General features: G+C 44.4%; 1 protein-coding gene across 8 annotated transcripts in view; it reads right to left on the bottom strand.

The window, feature by feature from the left end:
• Window positions 1-11,465, bottom strand: part of LOC126536294 (uncharacterized) — a 151,192-nt gene extending 139,727 nt beyond the window's left edge. For 2 of the 8 annotated variants that reach the window (XM_055073925.2, XM_055073931.2), the window contains exons 1-3: window positions 11,301-11,465; window positions 10,905-10,952; window positions 10,227-10,340 (exon numbers count right to left, since the gene is read on the bottom strand). In XM_055073925.2, the coding sequence (XP_054929900.2) occupies window positions 10,227-10,317 (91 nt within the window). In that variant the 5' untranslated portion in view covers window positions 10,318-10,340; window positions 10,905-10,952; window positions 11,301-11,465. The other 6 variants (XM_050183200.3, XM_055073927.2, XM_055073926.2 and 3 more) reach the window with 6 other exon arrangements.
• Between the last annotated feature and the right edge of the window lie 6,442 nt (window positions 11,466-17,907).

Raw genomic sequence — 17,907 nt, 5'->3', positions numbered from 1 at the left:
GGTGCATACATTGGTAAGCTGCACAAATATTGCGGCGATCACTGCATCACTGCTGAACTGATGTGATAAACTGCTCTGCAAGATGCACGATAAGAAATTTCAATGTCCCCAACTGTTCTTCTTGCACTAAGTGAATAGTGATAAGGTTTTACAAACTAAAGCTACACAGTGTTTTAGGAGATGCACCATAGAGGAGAGAGCTGGATCAATTTTCTACTGCATGGGTTTCTATATTGTAGTGCCAACATTACATTTCTGACTTTTCATTTTTGTCACATGGACGACCTTGACCTCAAAGCCCTGGAAAAAATACTGACAAGCCTGAAAGCAGTCCTAAATAATTTGCTATAGAACAGCATTTCCATTAACTAGATGTGGTTTTGCTTCCAGTGAGGTGTATGCGTCATGATGCAGAAGGTGGTCACGAGGGAGGAGGACATTGTGATGTTTTGACGATCGCCCCAGCTAGCAGACAGCTGAGCGAGCTGAATCTATGCCAGAACATTGCGATGTTCTGCACCTACATGACCACATTCTACATCACAACATCATAGACACGTACACCTCCTGGGAAATGAAACTAAAACTAGTTATAAAAGCATTATTAGGGCAGATTATTTAAGGTGCTGCGAGGCTTGCCAGTATCTTTCCTAGGATTTATTGATCTGTTGATTTATTCAAGAACCTACAATGTCTAGCTGGGCATTACTGTAGGTGTGGTCGAAACAGCAATAAATATAAAAACACCAGAATAGACGCAGTTACTATAACTTGCACATTTAATTGAAGCATGCCTCTAACAAGCTGAGGGAAATGCACTTGTGTAACTTTAATGACACTCATATACGGTTGATTTCACTCGTGAATCGTAAAATGAAAATATGAGTGAACAAACAGGTCCGCACTAACTTATTTCTCAAACCTTTTTAGCATGATCATTTCTGCGATAGATATAGTATGAGCTCATTATGGAGGAACCTTTACTAATTCCCATTTCATTACTGAAAATTGAACACAAAAATATTCTGCTCCTTTGTTTCTGAACAGTTTTCCAACTTTCCCCTTTTTCCAGTTTCCCCTTCTTCAAGTTCATCATGCACCAACCGGCCCAAGAGCTCAGTTTCCAACAAAGCACCTCAGTTTTCAACCTAGTTTGCTCTTAGTGCTATATTGATTAACAATTTGAGGATTTCATTAACCCTTTAAGGCACTGTGTACACAATTGTTTACGCCAAGAAAGTGCACAAACAGCAAAATCCTTCATGAAAGCAATGATATTTAAAATGTTTTGCATGCATCATGAAACTGTTCTGATTGGCACGGTGTTGCAAGTTTGAATAACGGCTCAAAATGTTTAGTAAAACAAGTAATAAGGTAGACAGTTGTGTGCAGTTGCTCGGTACGAGTACGTTGTATATAATGGGTTCACTCCTTTGGTGGCTTTTCACATTGTGTTGCACCAGACATAATTTTAGGCACCTATCCAGGCAGGATAAGTGCTTTTCAAGCCTGCTAGACATGAAATAGTTGATGCTCTCATACGTAATGTTCGTGTAACGAGTTTTCACATGGAGTCCATATTCTGTAAACTTCACAGAACTCACTAAAGAATTGAAAATTCTTAATCTATACTGCAGCTGTATGCTTTTTACAATTTTGAATATGCAAGGAATGTGGTGGTACTAAGTCTGCAATCGACAGAATTCATTGGCGCCTGAATGGGTTAAATGCAAGAAGTTAGAAGTCAAAAATGTCATTCAGTACACCTTTACCATGCACAGGTGCGGCCACTGCTGATGGGAACGCGGGAGACCATGGTAGCGCTCTGCGGAGTGCCACCGCGAGTGCCTTGCTTGCGGTGCAGGCCCAACCAAAGCGATAGGTGAAGCACCTGAAGCATTGTCTGCTATGGTTCCTTCCCATTGCTACTTTTGCCGTGTGCCCGTCGGGTTCTATATGGGTAGGTTGTGAGCACTAGCGGCTCTGAGTATTCAAGCAAGTGCTGCGAAAGCCACATGTATGCAGGCTTACTTATCATGTTGCATGCAGGCGCACAGAATTTCGAATGTGAATAACACTCCCATGAAGCTCTCGTTTGCTTCTTTTTTTTATTTTTGCTTTGTAAGAAATGATGCTGCTTTCTAAACTCCGCACTTTGAATTTAATTGAAATGGAAATTATCACTTTCCGAGGACTATGGCTGGCTTTGTGGCAGCTCTACTAGGGTGACAATCAGTGGAGCCACCTAACTATGCGAACAGCTGTGGTAGAAACAGATTTGTTGGTATTCTTGGGTAATCACTTTCAAGAATATCATCACTTTGGTGCGTTTTTTTGTTACTCGGCACCAGACGTGTCCGTGTTTAAGCTGACATTGTTTCTGGCGCTGTGGCATATTTTCTATCTTCACACAGTACCAAGTGCGCCGTCAGCCGTATGCACTACAACGAGTGCAGTGCTGAGACTCGAGGGATTTCCAATGTCCCTGAAAGTGTTCGCTCAAGAATACCACTCCTGCAGGATGACAGATCCAGCTTCTGTTGTTTGAGCCCATGATGCGATTAACGCTGGGTTGCATTAATATCAACGACAATCGTGCCATAATCCAGCATTGCAGGAATCAGTGAGGCATTCCAGAAGCGACACACACAGCTTGTGCATTCCAGGCCACTGGCAGCAACTAGTGTCTAATACTTGGTCGCATCACCTTCGGAAATAGTCGCGCAGCATTCGTACTCTGTCACTCTAGCCATTGCACAGAAATTTGCTACAAAGAAATGAAGCAGAACAAAAATGCGGCAGTTGTCTGTAAAGGGTCACGGAGGGCAGTACCATATAAAAAGTTAGGACCGTTAAAATTGCGCCAGCGTGTCTTTCAGTATTGGTCATAAGCCCATTGACGCAGCGAAGAGTTGGTGTGCTCTAGCTGTTCATTATTCTCTGCAAAGCAGATTTAGCTGCAGGTTGGCCTTTTCATCAAGAAGAATGCTACCACATACACGACCTGGCTTTTAGGCTTGATTTACATGATGGGACAGAGTGTTGACTTAGTACGAGGACGACTGTGAAACGGTTGAGCTGCAACAATTGAAGGCGGTAGAACCTGGTCGCCGGTGTTTTAGAGTGTGGCGTGATTCAGAGGCGCTGTGCTACATCATGCTCATCCATCGGCTGGATCGGCAATCCATCCCGTCACGTGGATCCCGCTTTATTCACAAAACTTCGTTGCCGTTGACAACATCGCAACACGATCATAAAAGCAGTGTGAGAGGAAGCAGCGGAGGAAATCTAGCGGATGACGCGCCGGGCGCTCTAGCTATCGCTGCTGATTGCGCCTGCACAGCAACACTTCATGAGGCATCGGTGGTGACACTCTGCAGAGTGCTGCCACGGGCTCTCGTGCTCCTGCTCGCAGTGGTCACACATGTACCTAAATCTAAGTACAATTATCTTTATATTCTGCTGCCCATCAGATTTGCAAAAGTCCAACCTATGTAACAGCCATGTGTCATCATACACAAAAGCATTTCAAGCTTGAAGGGGCCTCGCAACAATTTTCAACATTGTAAATCAGCATGCCCAGTCATGCTGTTGTATGGCCAAGCAGAGAATTTGCAGCCTCATTAATCACACTTAGCCTTCCTTATAGCTTTCTTAGAACCATGCTAACATTCAGGTACCACTATGACGTAGTAAGCAAAACAATAGCTCAATTAGATGAGTCTCAGCTCATCAGCATCACTTTACAGTGAGCACAGCTGCGAAGATCTCGAACACTAAAGCAGAAAGCAAAAGGGTAGCAAATCACACATATTCTCCTGAATGCAGTACAGACTTGTGAATGCTGTGGCGAATGCTAAGGATGTAACAGCTGCAGAAAGCATCACTGCCCTTCCTCAATCCTTAGCTCTTTCACACACAGTTTTCTTTAAAGTAAAAAATAAAATTAAAATAAAATTAAAAAAGAAAATAAAAAATATTAACAGGAGCTAGAAAAGCATTGCGGAACAAAAATGATGACAGTTTTCGAAGAGAGAAGGATATTTGAGGTGGTCAACACATGTCGCTACCACCTTGCAATGGTTCTTCAATTTCAATGTCGAACTCTCTTGAAATAGAGCAGCTTTGCTGCACATTCATAATGCCTTTGATTGATGTCTTTTTTTTTTTTTTTCCCCATCTTCCACACCATATGCACGAGTGGCTCCAAGCTGTTAAGCTACAAGCAACATCTCCAACCCCTCCTTCACCTCCAAAAGAATCTTACCACAACTATCAAACCAGAACTAGTGTTACTGTAAACAATCTGGAACAATTCGGCTGAAGAATAGCATTGTTTGATGGCAAAGGAGAAAAATTACCACAGCAAGAGAAAAAAAATCTAAACGATAGGAAATGATCAGCGACAGTCAATGAGCCAGCTACACCTGTGTTTAACAAGCACTGTGACAATAATCGACTTGCAAGCACGAAACATGGACAGCGTTTTCCATAGTACTGCAGTATGGTGGTCAAGCTCTCCTGTTTCGATACAGAAAGCCTTAGCTCCAAAGACACAGTGCGGTTTTACCAAGAGCGGGAAAAGAGAGCAGCAAAACAACTAAACAAATATGAGCCATATTTAACAGACATCGCATACAGGGATACCAAGTTGTGCACTACTCATTAACTTGTGCAGCAAGAGCTGACCACCACACACTTCTAATAAACTATTCTAATAAGCTATTTTTACACATACGTTCAAGGACTCTTGTTTTATCCTTGGTTTTGTTGACTTGCATGAGCACTTTATGTGATGCAACAATAGAAGCTGTAATGGTTTGTGTCACATTGTAGGTCTCTTCGATTAGAGTACACTTTCCGCACTAGTTCAGGGAGTGCAGCCCTTTTGTCCTCAATTTAACAGTGCAGCATGCGCCACCTGCACCACACTCTTCGATTTGAATTCGTACAAGACAAGTTCAGCACAAGTTTACGGTTTTCCTGTACTCCCTACTTTGCTAAAGGAAAGCTGAAAGCTTTTCCAGAAAAAATGAGTGAAGAGCAGTACGTCGTGGTTTTCAACCCTCTGAATTCGAATATCGCATTGAATTGAGCGAAAGAATGCGCTAACATATTTTATTTCGACGAAAAGTGCAGCAGTAGACACGTCCAGCTCGCGCGCCTCGTTTCCGCCTGCGATTGGTCGAGCGCCTCGTGACGTCAACAATGGTGTTCGTCCGGACCGACTGCTGCCGCTACACATGAAGCACGGTGCAAGGTAGTTTGGTGCTGTTTTGCCGAGATGGTCATGGCAAATTTCGAGAGCTTGCGTTTCTCTGAGGAGTTCGGTGTTAAGTCCAAACTCCACCAGAGAGATCTTGCGCGCGACGGTGACAGGCGACGGCTTCGAGCGACAAAACGGGCCGTCGCTTGAACAGATCGCTCGGTGTTGTCGCTCGATCGCTCGTTTCTAGAAATCTAGAACTCGTCGCTCGTCACCCGGAAGTGCTATGAGCGACAAGCCAATAGTGCGAAGCCGGAACTGGATGTACATAACTCAAATACTACTGTTTGTCGCACGGAACAAGCAAACTACTGAATTTTACACGTGCAAGAATAAGAACCTAGTGCAAGACCTTCAGAAATATTTTAAGCTCCTTTTACAATAAAATACATCAACTTAACTTGATAAAGCATGCGTCACGCTAGTTTCGGCGTGTATATTGCTGCCCTCATACCGGGAAGTCATCACTCAAAGCCGTCGCTCGCGTGGAGTTCGGCTTGCAGGCGACGAGTGAACGCGACAGCCATCGCCTCGCTTGTCGCGCTGTCGTGTGCAAGATCACTTGTAAGGGGTTTATACCTTACTCCCTACATGTACGAGCCGATTGCGAAGAGCCGGCCTCTCCAAGAAGTAAGAAATGCTGGTGCAAGCACTGCTTTCCACGCGAACGAAGGCAAAGTGTTAGCATCTCCTTGTGTTGGAAATGTTCTTTGGCGAGTATGTTTTCTGCTAAGCTGCATTCAGCGGTCCAGTGAGTATGTTTCCGGGCAAACAACTGTAGTGTTATGTTCCTGCATGCCTCCTCATAGAACGTAAGCGGTGATGCGATCTTCAGCATTTGTGCGCTGCCCCAAAGCTGTCGGCATTCTACACAGACGGTTTAAACGTGGGAAAAGTTTACCGGCTATTGTAGCACGTGTAGTATAGAACCTTCATCAGCGCGGCATCTGCACGCTACTTGTAACCAGCGAATTCCGTCGGCTAGGTGAGATGGTCGGTTTCTCTATGTGTGCGACAGAAGGGGGAGCGCAGCGTCCTGGCGTGAGCAGGCTTTCCAGCACATGCAAACTTTACGCTTGCACTGCGTTATGGTAGCTGCATGCAGGCTGTTTCACAACACACGTGCGAATAGAAAATTCGCAGCACTTGGCGATGAAACCTGCATCAAGGGTGGTTGATGAACATGCACCTTCCGTTCAGCGTGCTAACACGAAGGAGAACCCAAAGCATGCATTATTGATAAACTCCGCTAGTAATCATCACGGAAGTGGTTAGAGCACAACACTGTTCTTGAGCGCTTGAAGTTGTTTCGCTTCACAGCAGCCTCCCACTTAGCTGAAAGCTTCTTGTCTTGCAGGAACTAATGGAAGACCGGAACATCGTCGCGGCCGCTGGCGTTCGTGCAAGCGTAGGATGCACAGAACGCCGGCATGATCGGCCTACAAGTTCAATTGATGCTGCACACGTCAACTACCACTCCAATATACACACAAACAAAGGAATGTAGGGTCGAGCGAAGCAGATTAGGACAGCACGCATGTAGAAATAAGCCCGGTCAGGCACGGTTGCGGGGGCTTCGAAGGAACTGTACACCAGTGCTGATGTGACTACGGTGCGGTTTGCAGTCTCCGCTCGCATCGTGAGCGTCAGCAACAGCGCGCGGCGCTCGACGGGGGCGGAGCTACAGCGAAATTTTAACCGACGATTGCGTCACTCCTAAGTGAAAAATCCCCCCCAAAATTTTACCTGCATGGTTTATAAGGTTCCCGCATCCGTATATGAGCGTCTTATTGAATTCGACATACTCTTCAGCTTCGCTTTAAGTGCAGGGGCATGGTGCAAGCTCTCAGTAGCAGATGACAAAGTGCAGCACTACTTGATTCATGGTATGTGGACATAAATATCCCCTTCTTTAGTTGCAATAGTTACTATAGCTGGCATAAGAACGTTAGGCACAAGTTCAATGCCTGAGCGGTAGGTTGTCAGGGCATATCAGTAAAGAATTGTACTGCATGAAATTGCTTTTGATCGTATGGTTTTCTCTTGCAATTAATTTTCAGACTAAAATACTGTGTTCACGGCCACCATTTCATTCCCACAACATAGTACTATCACGATAGTGATTGTTGCGATAACGAAAATATCCTCCATCTCACTATATGCACATTTTTTTAAAGGTTTAACTGTTTGCAGCAGACTGCAGAGCTTGTTCGCTGCTGCACTTTCCTGCTTAATTTGCAAGAGCCACAAGGCATACAGACACTGCACTGCACTTGCGCAACATGAACTAATGTGGTACCATACACAACACTTTTGACAACTGTTTCAGTAAGTGCATTAAATAGACCTTGTGAGAAACCTCAACATGCACGCCTGATGTTTATGACAGAGGGTCTTATACTTGTACCAGCCATGAATCCAGGCCATTTCAGGAATAGTAATGCGTAGTACAGCCAGCAAACAACAATTTTAGCTATGCCAGAAAACCCGCCAGGTAACTGAGAGAGAAAATTTGGACCCTCTTCCAAGTGAATCAGAGGATTGCATAGGCACCACTCTAGGGACATGCTTATCTCTAAAGAACACAAGCAGGCTGTTGTTGAGACAAACATACTATTTCAGCAGTTTTCAAGTGTGCGCGATACCACCATTAGACAAATCATGCTTCATTATGTTCCTCTTTAATCATGTGATGTCAGTAATGTCAATAAATGCAAAACAATCAGAGTAACACAAAAGGCCAATCACTCTAATGTATACAATTATCTCCTTCATGGCTCTCCACTTGTACATGTTAGCAGACTTAAGTATCTCGGTGTTAGTATATGAAGTAATTTATCCTAAAATGCACATGTGGGAGTTTATTACTAGTAATGCTAACCACATGCTTGGCTTTCTTTGCTGCAATATCTCCCTGGCACCCACATTATTAAAATCACTGCTGGACAAAACTCTTTTTCACACTGAACTCGAATACGCATCTTCCGTTTGCAATACTAGCAATGTCTCTCTTTCACAAACACTAAAATTGGTTCATAACCACTCCACGTGCTTCATACTTTGCGACTACTCCCGCCTAGCCAGTGTTTCCCTCATGAAAAAGACAATAAAACTTCCCCATCTTTCCACTCAACACCTTATTACTCACTTGCGCATTTTTCATTAGAGAGTTTTAGAATAGGGGCCCCAATATTTTGGGGCCCCAAAGAGCTTTGCGGATGTTAGCGTTGGGGCACGCAGGAGTGAAGAGTTTTAGAATAGGGATTTGCGTTTGCAGATAGCGTCTTGCGCTGACAGCGCCACTACGGCGTCTAAGAAAAACGATTAAAAATAATTAAATAAAATATACCATCTTATGATATGAATAGTAATTTTGACTTGCGTGTATTCGCGTTTAATTACAATTTAGAGGTTATTCTTCAAGCAGCAAACAATTAGTTGTGCTTAGTTTGGAGCAACAAAACCAACTTTACGTGCCTTCACCAGCCAAGCTTAGCCGTGTTAGGCCTACGAGCCATAAAATCCACACTCGAATTCGGAATCAGCGGCATCTAATGAATCAATCTTCACAACAGACGCTAGTTGAGAGAAAGCGATAACTGCAGTCACTTCTCCTAGCTTGCGAACTTCACGCATTACCGCGAATCGAACCCAGTTTGGTGCTAGGTTAGAGCCGTCGCTTCGATGGGTGCCGCCATGTTTGTTGACGCAAAGCTTTTGGGAACGCTATTTGAGCTCCCGCTAAATCGGCGAAATAGCGTTCCCAACGCAAAACCCAAACGCAGTTTGCGTCTCGCGCATGCGCAGTGGCTTCGACGCTATTTCTTTGGGGCCCCAAAACGTTTGGGGCCCCTATTCTAAAACTCTCTATTACATCCATCACACCACTGACAGTTGAAAGCACCCCATTTACAGCCCCGCTCACATGTCCTCAAGTACAGGTGCCCATTTAAAAGCTGGTGCACCACACCAAGACTCATCAGAGCTTTACATCCTCTGTGCCTTGAACTAAATGTGACTGGAAGAACCTGCCTACTGCATTCGTTTCCATCAACAGTCCTTCAATATACAAGTCTGCTTTAATTGATCATCTTGTAGCAACTGCTCACGTACACTACATCACTTCTTATGTCCACCCACTCCTCTCTGGAACACCTTAGTGGAGTTGAGAGTAATAAAATGAAATGATCAAGGACATACACAAGGTGATTGATTTAAGGACAATGCTGGCATTTGCAAATAAAATGTCATCAAGTAGTGTGGCTCATTCTTGATATACATTTTGTGTTTACACGTTTGTTTAAGGTGACAAGGTGCTACCATGGACATGGGGTCTACCAGCTAGAAGTTCACAGAACACTTGTCTATCAATTCATGAGCCTTGTAACAAAATATTGTCGCTGGCAGTTAATTCTTAAGTTACTTTCAATGTATAGTGTATGCCACAGCGCACGTTATCAGACATAAAAGTTCAAAACTAAGCAGCACATATATATTTCCATGCAGTATCACAAATTCCTGTGAAAATCAAAAAGAAACCTGCATATGTACATGCAAATTAGGGTACATAATGAGTGGTGTCCCTCTGCACTTGACACACTACCAAGCGAAAAGCAGGACTTCCTACATCGTTATCAACTACGTGATGAACGCAGAGCGCGGATACCATAATGGTATTGGAGCTGTTCCCTAGGTGACAGATAACCAAGGGAACGCGATATACGCGCATTCCTTGTAACCCCACAAAAAACAAATGTTTTTCTTTTTTTTAAATGCCAAGTCAGCCTTCGATCACAGCCTAAGCACATATTTTAAATTGTTACTGAGGAAGAGGAAGAAAGACGGGCCAGTGTCGATCTGCGCACGATGTGCAGGCCCACTTTGAACTAGCGCGCAGCAAGTGTGCTTGACGTTTCTGAGCGCGACGCCACTTCTAAATTAAACGCATGCATATGCTTACTGTCGAGGAAACGAAGAAGTATGCCGGACTTTTCGCTCGTGAGGATGGACCGCAGTATTGTCCCGACATCTTCCATCGATTCCGTCCCCATGTCACCGTTGTCGATGTTTCACGCTGTCAAAACAGCAGAGAAAGAGAGCAATTAATTGCAAAAGTAAGGAGAGAACGACCACGCGAAAAGCCTGAACGCAGGCATTTCGAAGGCACTTGCGCGATCCTACATTGCGGACGGCCTGTCAGATTCTAAACATTTATTTCTCTATGTTCTAACCGCCGAGCGCATTTCACGGCGCTACTTACAACTGTGTGTTTGCTATTTCGTTGGAGCCAAGGTGTTTGGTCGGTAAATTGAAAAGCAAATTCAGGTACGAATACGAAATTTTAGCGAGACTTCTAAGGCTCAACGCGGACTACACTACCCAGCAACGCTTTCGAACATTGAATTCGGCTATCAACCGTAGACGCTACTGGCCGCTGCAATCAATACTAGCTGTTCGTAATGCTCTGTATATTCTATGCACGAAATTGGCACCATATCACGGCACGCCCCAAAGTCGACAAAGTGAAAGGCAGTTCGAATGCACGTGCGCGAGCAGTAGGTGCTACACTGCGGACGGCCTGTCAGATTCTTAAGAATTTATGTTCTAACCGCCGAGCGCATTTCCCGGCACTACTTACAACTGTGTGTTTGCTCTTTCGTTGGAGCCAAGGTGTTTGGTCGGTAACCTGAAAAGCAAATTCAAGAACGAATACCAAATTTAGCTAGACTTCTAACGCTCAGCTCGGACTATACAACAACGCAGCATAGCTTTCGAACATTGAATTCCCACCGTCACCCGCAGAAGCTACTGGCCGATGCAATCAATAACTAGCCATTCGCATTGCTCTGTATATTCTATGCACGAAATTCGCATCATTTCACGGCACACCACAAAAGCCGACAAAACGAAAGTTATAGAACGGACTGTAAAACACAAAAGGCGGGAGAAAGGCAGACCATCAAAGGTAAGCGCTCACGCGCGCTGCTCAGAGAAATGGCACGTTCTAACACAGCCGTTATGTAGGAGCACTTACTTCCTTCGATTGCACTAGGCCAAATAGTAGAAATATGATAATCCAGCGCAGAAAGCAAGGGTGATTCCCACTTGCCCACTAAGTACGATATCTTCTACACAAGACACGGCACAATTCGACACAGTTGCACATTGGGTGGCTCCAAACAACTACGCAACTACCCTCGACCCATGCGCGCACGTGCGCTCTGAACACCTGAAAACGAAACCACAAACTCAGTCTGAGCTCTTTGATCTCACCCTTTGACAACGCACGCCTCGCTTACTCTTTTGTTGATCGCTACAAAATAAGAATGTACAATGTTATCGTATTTCCTGGAATTTGTTCAACAGGAACTCCCAATAATTATATCTTGTGCATATGTTGGGTGATATACACTCGGCTGGGATTTGCGCGCCGCCATTGTTTAATACCGGTTTCACACTAGAGGCTAGTGCCACAGGCTTGTCACACCAAGTCACACATACACTAATCGCGATTGGGGCTGATCCGGATCGGATTTCTCGATCGCGCATGGTCGCTGCTGGACCATGGCTGCACGGTCCAACTAGAGCACAGTGAACTAGAATATAACTATAAATTATAGTGTGTACTAGAATGGGGGAGTGGGTCCGACGCAGGCCACGGCAAGCGGCGAGAGTGAAGCAAAAAAACGTTGAAATTTGCGGTAGCGCTGCCATCGCCTTCTTTTGAAGTTTTGAAGCGTAGCGGCGGTGGTTACAGCGGTGCCGAGTTGTCGCCTGCTCGACGCGGCGTCGTCTGCACGACTTCTTTTTTTTTTTCCTTCACTTTTTGTATCTAATATGTGTGATAAAAAAATACAATAAAATTATTGATTTGCCATGAATTGAAGTTCCTAGCTTCCGTCAAACGATGCCGTCAGGAAGCGAATACCTGTTGTGTAGTGCCAATGCTTCATTGGTAGTGCGTTGCAATATTGCAAGCTCTCGCTCTTCGGAGTCCCTAAAGATTAAGAAAGGCGTTAGGTTTAGGAGCTCAATCTTCACCACACCGATCGGCCCTTTAGAAGCCACCGACTCCATTTGTGAGCTGCGCTTTGATCGATGCAAATACATACTGAGACATATTGAAGGCCGCAGCGTGGTCTGATGCGGTACTCACAATCTTTTGCCGTATCTCTACGAGTAGCCCACACGCGAGCAGCCCACGCAAAAGAGAATGGGTTCACATGCAACAAGGCCGGTCATCAAAGAGAACGCCCCCTCTCTCAATTGAACCGTCATTGACATTGGAGGCATATATGTGACAATGGAAACCAGCGCGAGCTCGAAGACATACACCAACATAGACAGCCGATAACATGCTTCCTAATTCAAGCAAATATAAACAATGTGTTTTGCTTTATTCACCAGGGGACTTGGAAAACCAGCTACGTCTCAGTCATATGACACATAAAAATAGGGGGGGGGGGGGGGGGGAACGGCTATCCCGTAAATTTTTTTCGAAACACACAATTAACTTACAAAAAGAAAATGTGCTGCACGTAACGAATAATGTGCGTGGCCTACATTCTCCCTAAATGTCAAATTGCTGCCGTAATTAAGGCATTGGGCAAATTTTTTTTAGCATTCAATATATCTTCTTGATAAAGGCAGGAAACGACGGTCCACCAATTCTTATTTAACACCTAATTAAGTCACACGTACAGTTCATTTATTCCTGTACATGAAACCCATTTCTTCGCAATATGAGCTCAGGACGCAGTGAAAACACGCACATAAGGTTTGCAAGGGAATGCAACTACAACGCTGCGTTCGAGCGCGGCCGTGCTTCTGCTCGGCACGCTCCCACAAATTTCATTATGCTCCGACGCTGCCGGCCGGCGCCTCCGGCGCGCGCGGCCGTAGCGTTTAGAAAGCGACAGTGGCGCCATCTAGATTTTCAATAAAAAATGCTTTAGCATGGAGCCCTCGTTGGATTATTGTCTGCTAATCGTCAGAAACACTCAGAACTGTTTTCCGTTCCCTTTCATTACCCCTACCTCCTTCCTTTTTTTGTTCTTTCTGAGCTGCGCTACAAGCCTAAAAAGTCAAACCTCAGAACTGCATAATTAGCTACAAATTCATATTTGCAAAATATGGTCAAATTTGGACAAAAGTTCAATTTTGCAGCTCACTATTGCCGGCAAAAGCTTTACACCGGTGTCACACGTACACTTCTGATTGCGATCGGGACCAATCCGGATTTGCGACCGCGATCCTGCGGCCATAGGATCAGGGACTGAATCGGTTCGGAAAATGAACCGTTCACTTCGCCGCTTACGTCACTAAATGAGCAGTGACGTCACTACTACTGCAGCCAATCGCACGCCTTTTTCTTTTTTTTCGCGCATGGGCATGGGGTTCGGCCGGAGGAGCTTTTGGTGTACAGGCGATAGAGGCATGGACGAATCGGCCATATATACAGCTTCATTGTAAGATTCCCAATTTATGGGATACAGGTATGCTCGTTCCAACCATAGAAGTATGTTTCGAGCGGTAGACAGTCGAGCTCTGCATAGATCCGGGCTGGCCCAAAAGCCCAGGCCCAAAAGCCCAGGCTAGGGCCGGGTAAGCAACCGTTGACTCGGGCCCGGGCCTCAGCAGGGCCTAGATTCATCCCGGACATGCTATTCGCAACTCCACAAAACTGAAAACTATAAAAACTGCAGCCCTATACAAATTTAAGGTCAGTGCATGGGGAAATTTATGGTATCCCGGTTTATGGGGAAAGTCAAGGCAGGCAGACCACGACACAGCAGCTGTGCGCTGCAAAGATTAGAGCACATTAGCAGCGCTCTTCGGCCACAGAGAAAACAGTACCAGTGATGAACCGTGCCCACTGTACCTCCCGCTTTTTTAATGAAATCAGCATTCTTTGCCTATACTTCAGGCACATTTTACACCATGTGACCCGATTGTTGTCTACTAACTTGAGCCACTATGTATGTCCTCGAGGTCATGCATGGTAGTTCCATCATCGTTATACAGCCATGATCATCCTGTTCTATGTCCATGTCATCCTCGTAATGCTGTCGTACCATCACCATCGTTTCAGAAACATTATCAAATTGTTGTCATACCCTTGTCGTCATACTGTGTTCACAGTTCCATCGACGTCATTCAATTGCAATCATGCTTCATGATTCAGTCAAGATTATGTCGCATTCGTCATGCCATCGTCGTCAACATGCAGTCATTGTCATGCATTTGTTGTCATACCGTGGTCATTCCATCGCTGTTTTTCCATCTTCATCACTTTATTAAACTGCCGTCGTCCTGCCATTTTCATCATACAGTCGTCGTCACATCCCCATCTTCGTAGATTTGTTGTCATTCCATTGACGCCAGGCCACCATCATCACACTGTTGTCTCACTGTTGTCTCACTGTTGTCTCACTGTTGCCATCATTTCAGAAACGTCATCCAATTGTTGTCTAGCTGGCATCGTTATACCGCCTTCGTCGTTCCATCAACATTATTTCTCCTTCATTCCGTTATAATTGCACTGTAGGTAAACAATCGTAATTATGGCGCCATCGTCATGGCATTGTAATTGCCTCATGCATGGTGATTTATCGTCATCACTTCTGAATCATTCCATCGTCATCATGCCATTGTTCTCTTAATGCCTTCGTCGTTCTATCAATGTCATTCCTTCTACGTAATTCCATCGTCATCACTGCATGCACTGTCAGTGTACGATCATCGTCCTACCACCGTGAGATAACATTGTCAAGCGATGGTGTTAACAAAGTGGGCCAATCACAGAGACAGTGCACATTGTATATCACTGCATGCACCGTCGGTGTACGATCATCGTCCTACCATCATGAGATAACATTGGCAAGCGATGGTGATAACAAAGTGGGCCAATCACAGAGACAGTGCACATTGGATATATAGCCGAAGCTCGAAATCTCAGGTGGACAACTACAGATTCTAAACAAAAATGTCTTAGTCAATACGTATTTCGCATGTGGCCACTGCAATGTATGAACGCTAATTACATTAATTTCAATAGTGACCTGCCGTGGTTGGTTAGTGGCCATGATGTTGGGGTGCTTAGCATGAGGTCGTGGGATTGAATACCGGCCATGGTGGCCGCATTTCAATGGGGGCAAAACGCAAAAACACCCATGTAGTTAGATTTTGGTTCACATTAAAGAACCCCAGGTGGTCCAAATTTCCGGAGTCCCCCCACTATGGCGTGCCTCGTAATCGGAGCGTTGTTTCGGCACGTAAAACCCTACTAATTTAATTAATTTCAACAGTTATCTTAAGATTGGTTCTGCTGGAATTCATTAGTCTTTGCGACACTAAAAAACTCTGGTCAACATTGTTCCTAAGTTATTAAGATCTCAAATTTCTAGAGGTGATTGTGCACAGGTGCAAGAAGGACGACCCAATGTTCAATGGAGGTGGCGCTGCAAGTTTGACAGTGGCTGTGCCTCTCAACAAGGGGAAGCTTTGCATTGTGGTGGTTGGGAGTCGCGGCGAAAGGCAAACTTCAAGAGTTGCTAGACATTACAGAGCCGAATCAAAATGACGGAGAGTTAGAAAGATCAACGCATTGCGATGACATTGAAGAGATTGGAAACTGTTTGCATAGTGGGAGACTCACTGCAAAAAAATTCTCTAGACTGATTTCAGTTGCCCAAGGTATCCTTTGTATACCAGCCACAGGAGGAATCAATGAAAAAAACATAGGTACAACTGGTCACATCTTTCAAAAGCAGAAGGTGTGCTTAAAGGCCGAGTCATTAGCAATAAAATTTTGCTGGTGCACAAAAATATATTTTCGGCAGGAGTCATTGATACGCCGCTTTGCATTGCCTTGTATGTGATCATTTTAATTAATAGACAAAAATGTAACAAATTTTAAATGCGTTCTTAGAGTAATTAAATCAAATGGCAGCAAATAAATTCTGGAAACTTCACTGACAATTCCTTTTTCTTTGTTTATGCATAGTGCAACTCGCTCGATCATAAAAAGGAAACTTACAGAAGAATAAAAATGGGTTGGAGTGCATATGGCAGACATTGCCAGATCCTGACTGGAAGCTTCCTACTATCATTGAAAAGAAGGTGTACAATCAATGCATTCTACTGGTGCTAACATATGGGGCAGAAACTTGGAGGTTGACAAAGAAGCTCAAGAACAAGTTAAGGACCGCGCAAAGAGCGATGGAACGAAGAATGTTAGGCAAGGGACGTTAAGAGACAGGAAGAGAGCGGTGTGGATCAGAGAGCAAATGGGGATAGCCTATATTCTAATTGACATTAAGAAAGAAAATGGAGACTGGACAGGCCATGTAATGCGTAAACTAGATAACCGGTGGATCATTAGAGTTACAGAATGGGTGCCAAGAGAAGGGAAGCACAGTCGAGAACGGCAGAAAACTAGGTGAGGTGATGAAATGAGGAACTTTGTAGGCGCAAGTTGGAATCAGTTGGCACAGGATAGGGGCAATTGGAGATCGCAGGGAGGGACCTTCATGCTGCAGTGGACATAAAACAGGCTGATAATGATGATGACGAGTGCAACTTGCTATTGGTTTCCATTATTTTTCTTTATTATTTGTTCAAGCGAGTTGAATATTCTGCCATAGTTTATCAGACAATTAGTCCAACAATGTGAGACTTTCAAGTGTCCATAGTTCTTAGATAAATATTTTAAGCCAACGTGAATGCTGCAAAATTTCTCAATGTTGGTAAGAAGGATGTGAAAATGAAAACGGAAAGCAGAAAATTTTATTGTCTCAGTGAATTTTTCTTTTTGAATGTTATTGTCACATGCTCAGTGGCTCAACCCTCATGCTTGCAGCCTTGTATATGTTTTTCCAGCATTAGGTGGGTTCCCTGCGAATTTATGTGAATAAACAAGCAGATCACATTCCAATCTGATGGAAAAAAAACTATATTGATTACGTAGTACATGCACTGTACTGAAACAAATGTACACAGAGTCCAAATTTGCATATTCTGCAAAACAAGGATGCCTATAAATTGTCTACTGAGAAACTGACACTATTATAACGAAGCCGAATAAAGCAATAAATATGGCAAGTTTTGCGTGAAAATATGATTGCACATGAGTATTAGCCTTGCAGATCACCAATTTATGTTTAATAAAAGAAGCTTCTAGCGGTTGTGTATTATGGTATTCCTGAAAGCCAAAAGACAAGCATATTTAAATTTACATTCGCGACAGATTTATTGGCGTAAGTACCATCACTGTACAGGCACCGAAAGAAGTGGTATACTCCACGCAGCGGGAGCCGGAGCAACGGCAAACTGCATTGCAACACCATCTAAAGGCAGCATCTGGGATCATGTCTGCCGATAATGAAGGGCACCCATTGGCTGTCTCGATCTCAGATGCCGCCTGTAGATGGCGTCGTGATGCAGTGTGCCGTAGAGTTACTGTATATGCTACCACAGGTAGCATATACCTGTGGTAGCATATACCTGTGGTAGCATATACAGTAACTCTAGTGTGCCGCTGCTCCGGCTCCCGCTGCGTGGAGTATACCACTTTTGTCGGCGCCTGTACATCCCAATGATAATACAAGATTCAGAAGTGAGGTGAAATGGCAGGCGCACCG

Source organism: Dermacentor andersoni, chromosome 4 (genome assembly GCF_023375885.2).
Source record: "Dermacentor andersoni chromosome 4, qqDerAnde1_hic_scaffold, whole genome shotgun sequence".
In the NCBI taxonomy this organism is placed as follows: Eukaryota; Metazoa; Arthropoda; class Arachnida; order Ixodida; family Ixodidae; genus Dermacentor; species Dermacentor andersoni.
This window is presented reverse-complemented; position numbering and strand designations above follow the sequence as displayed.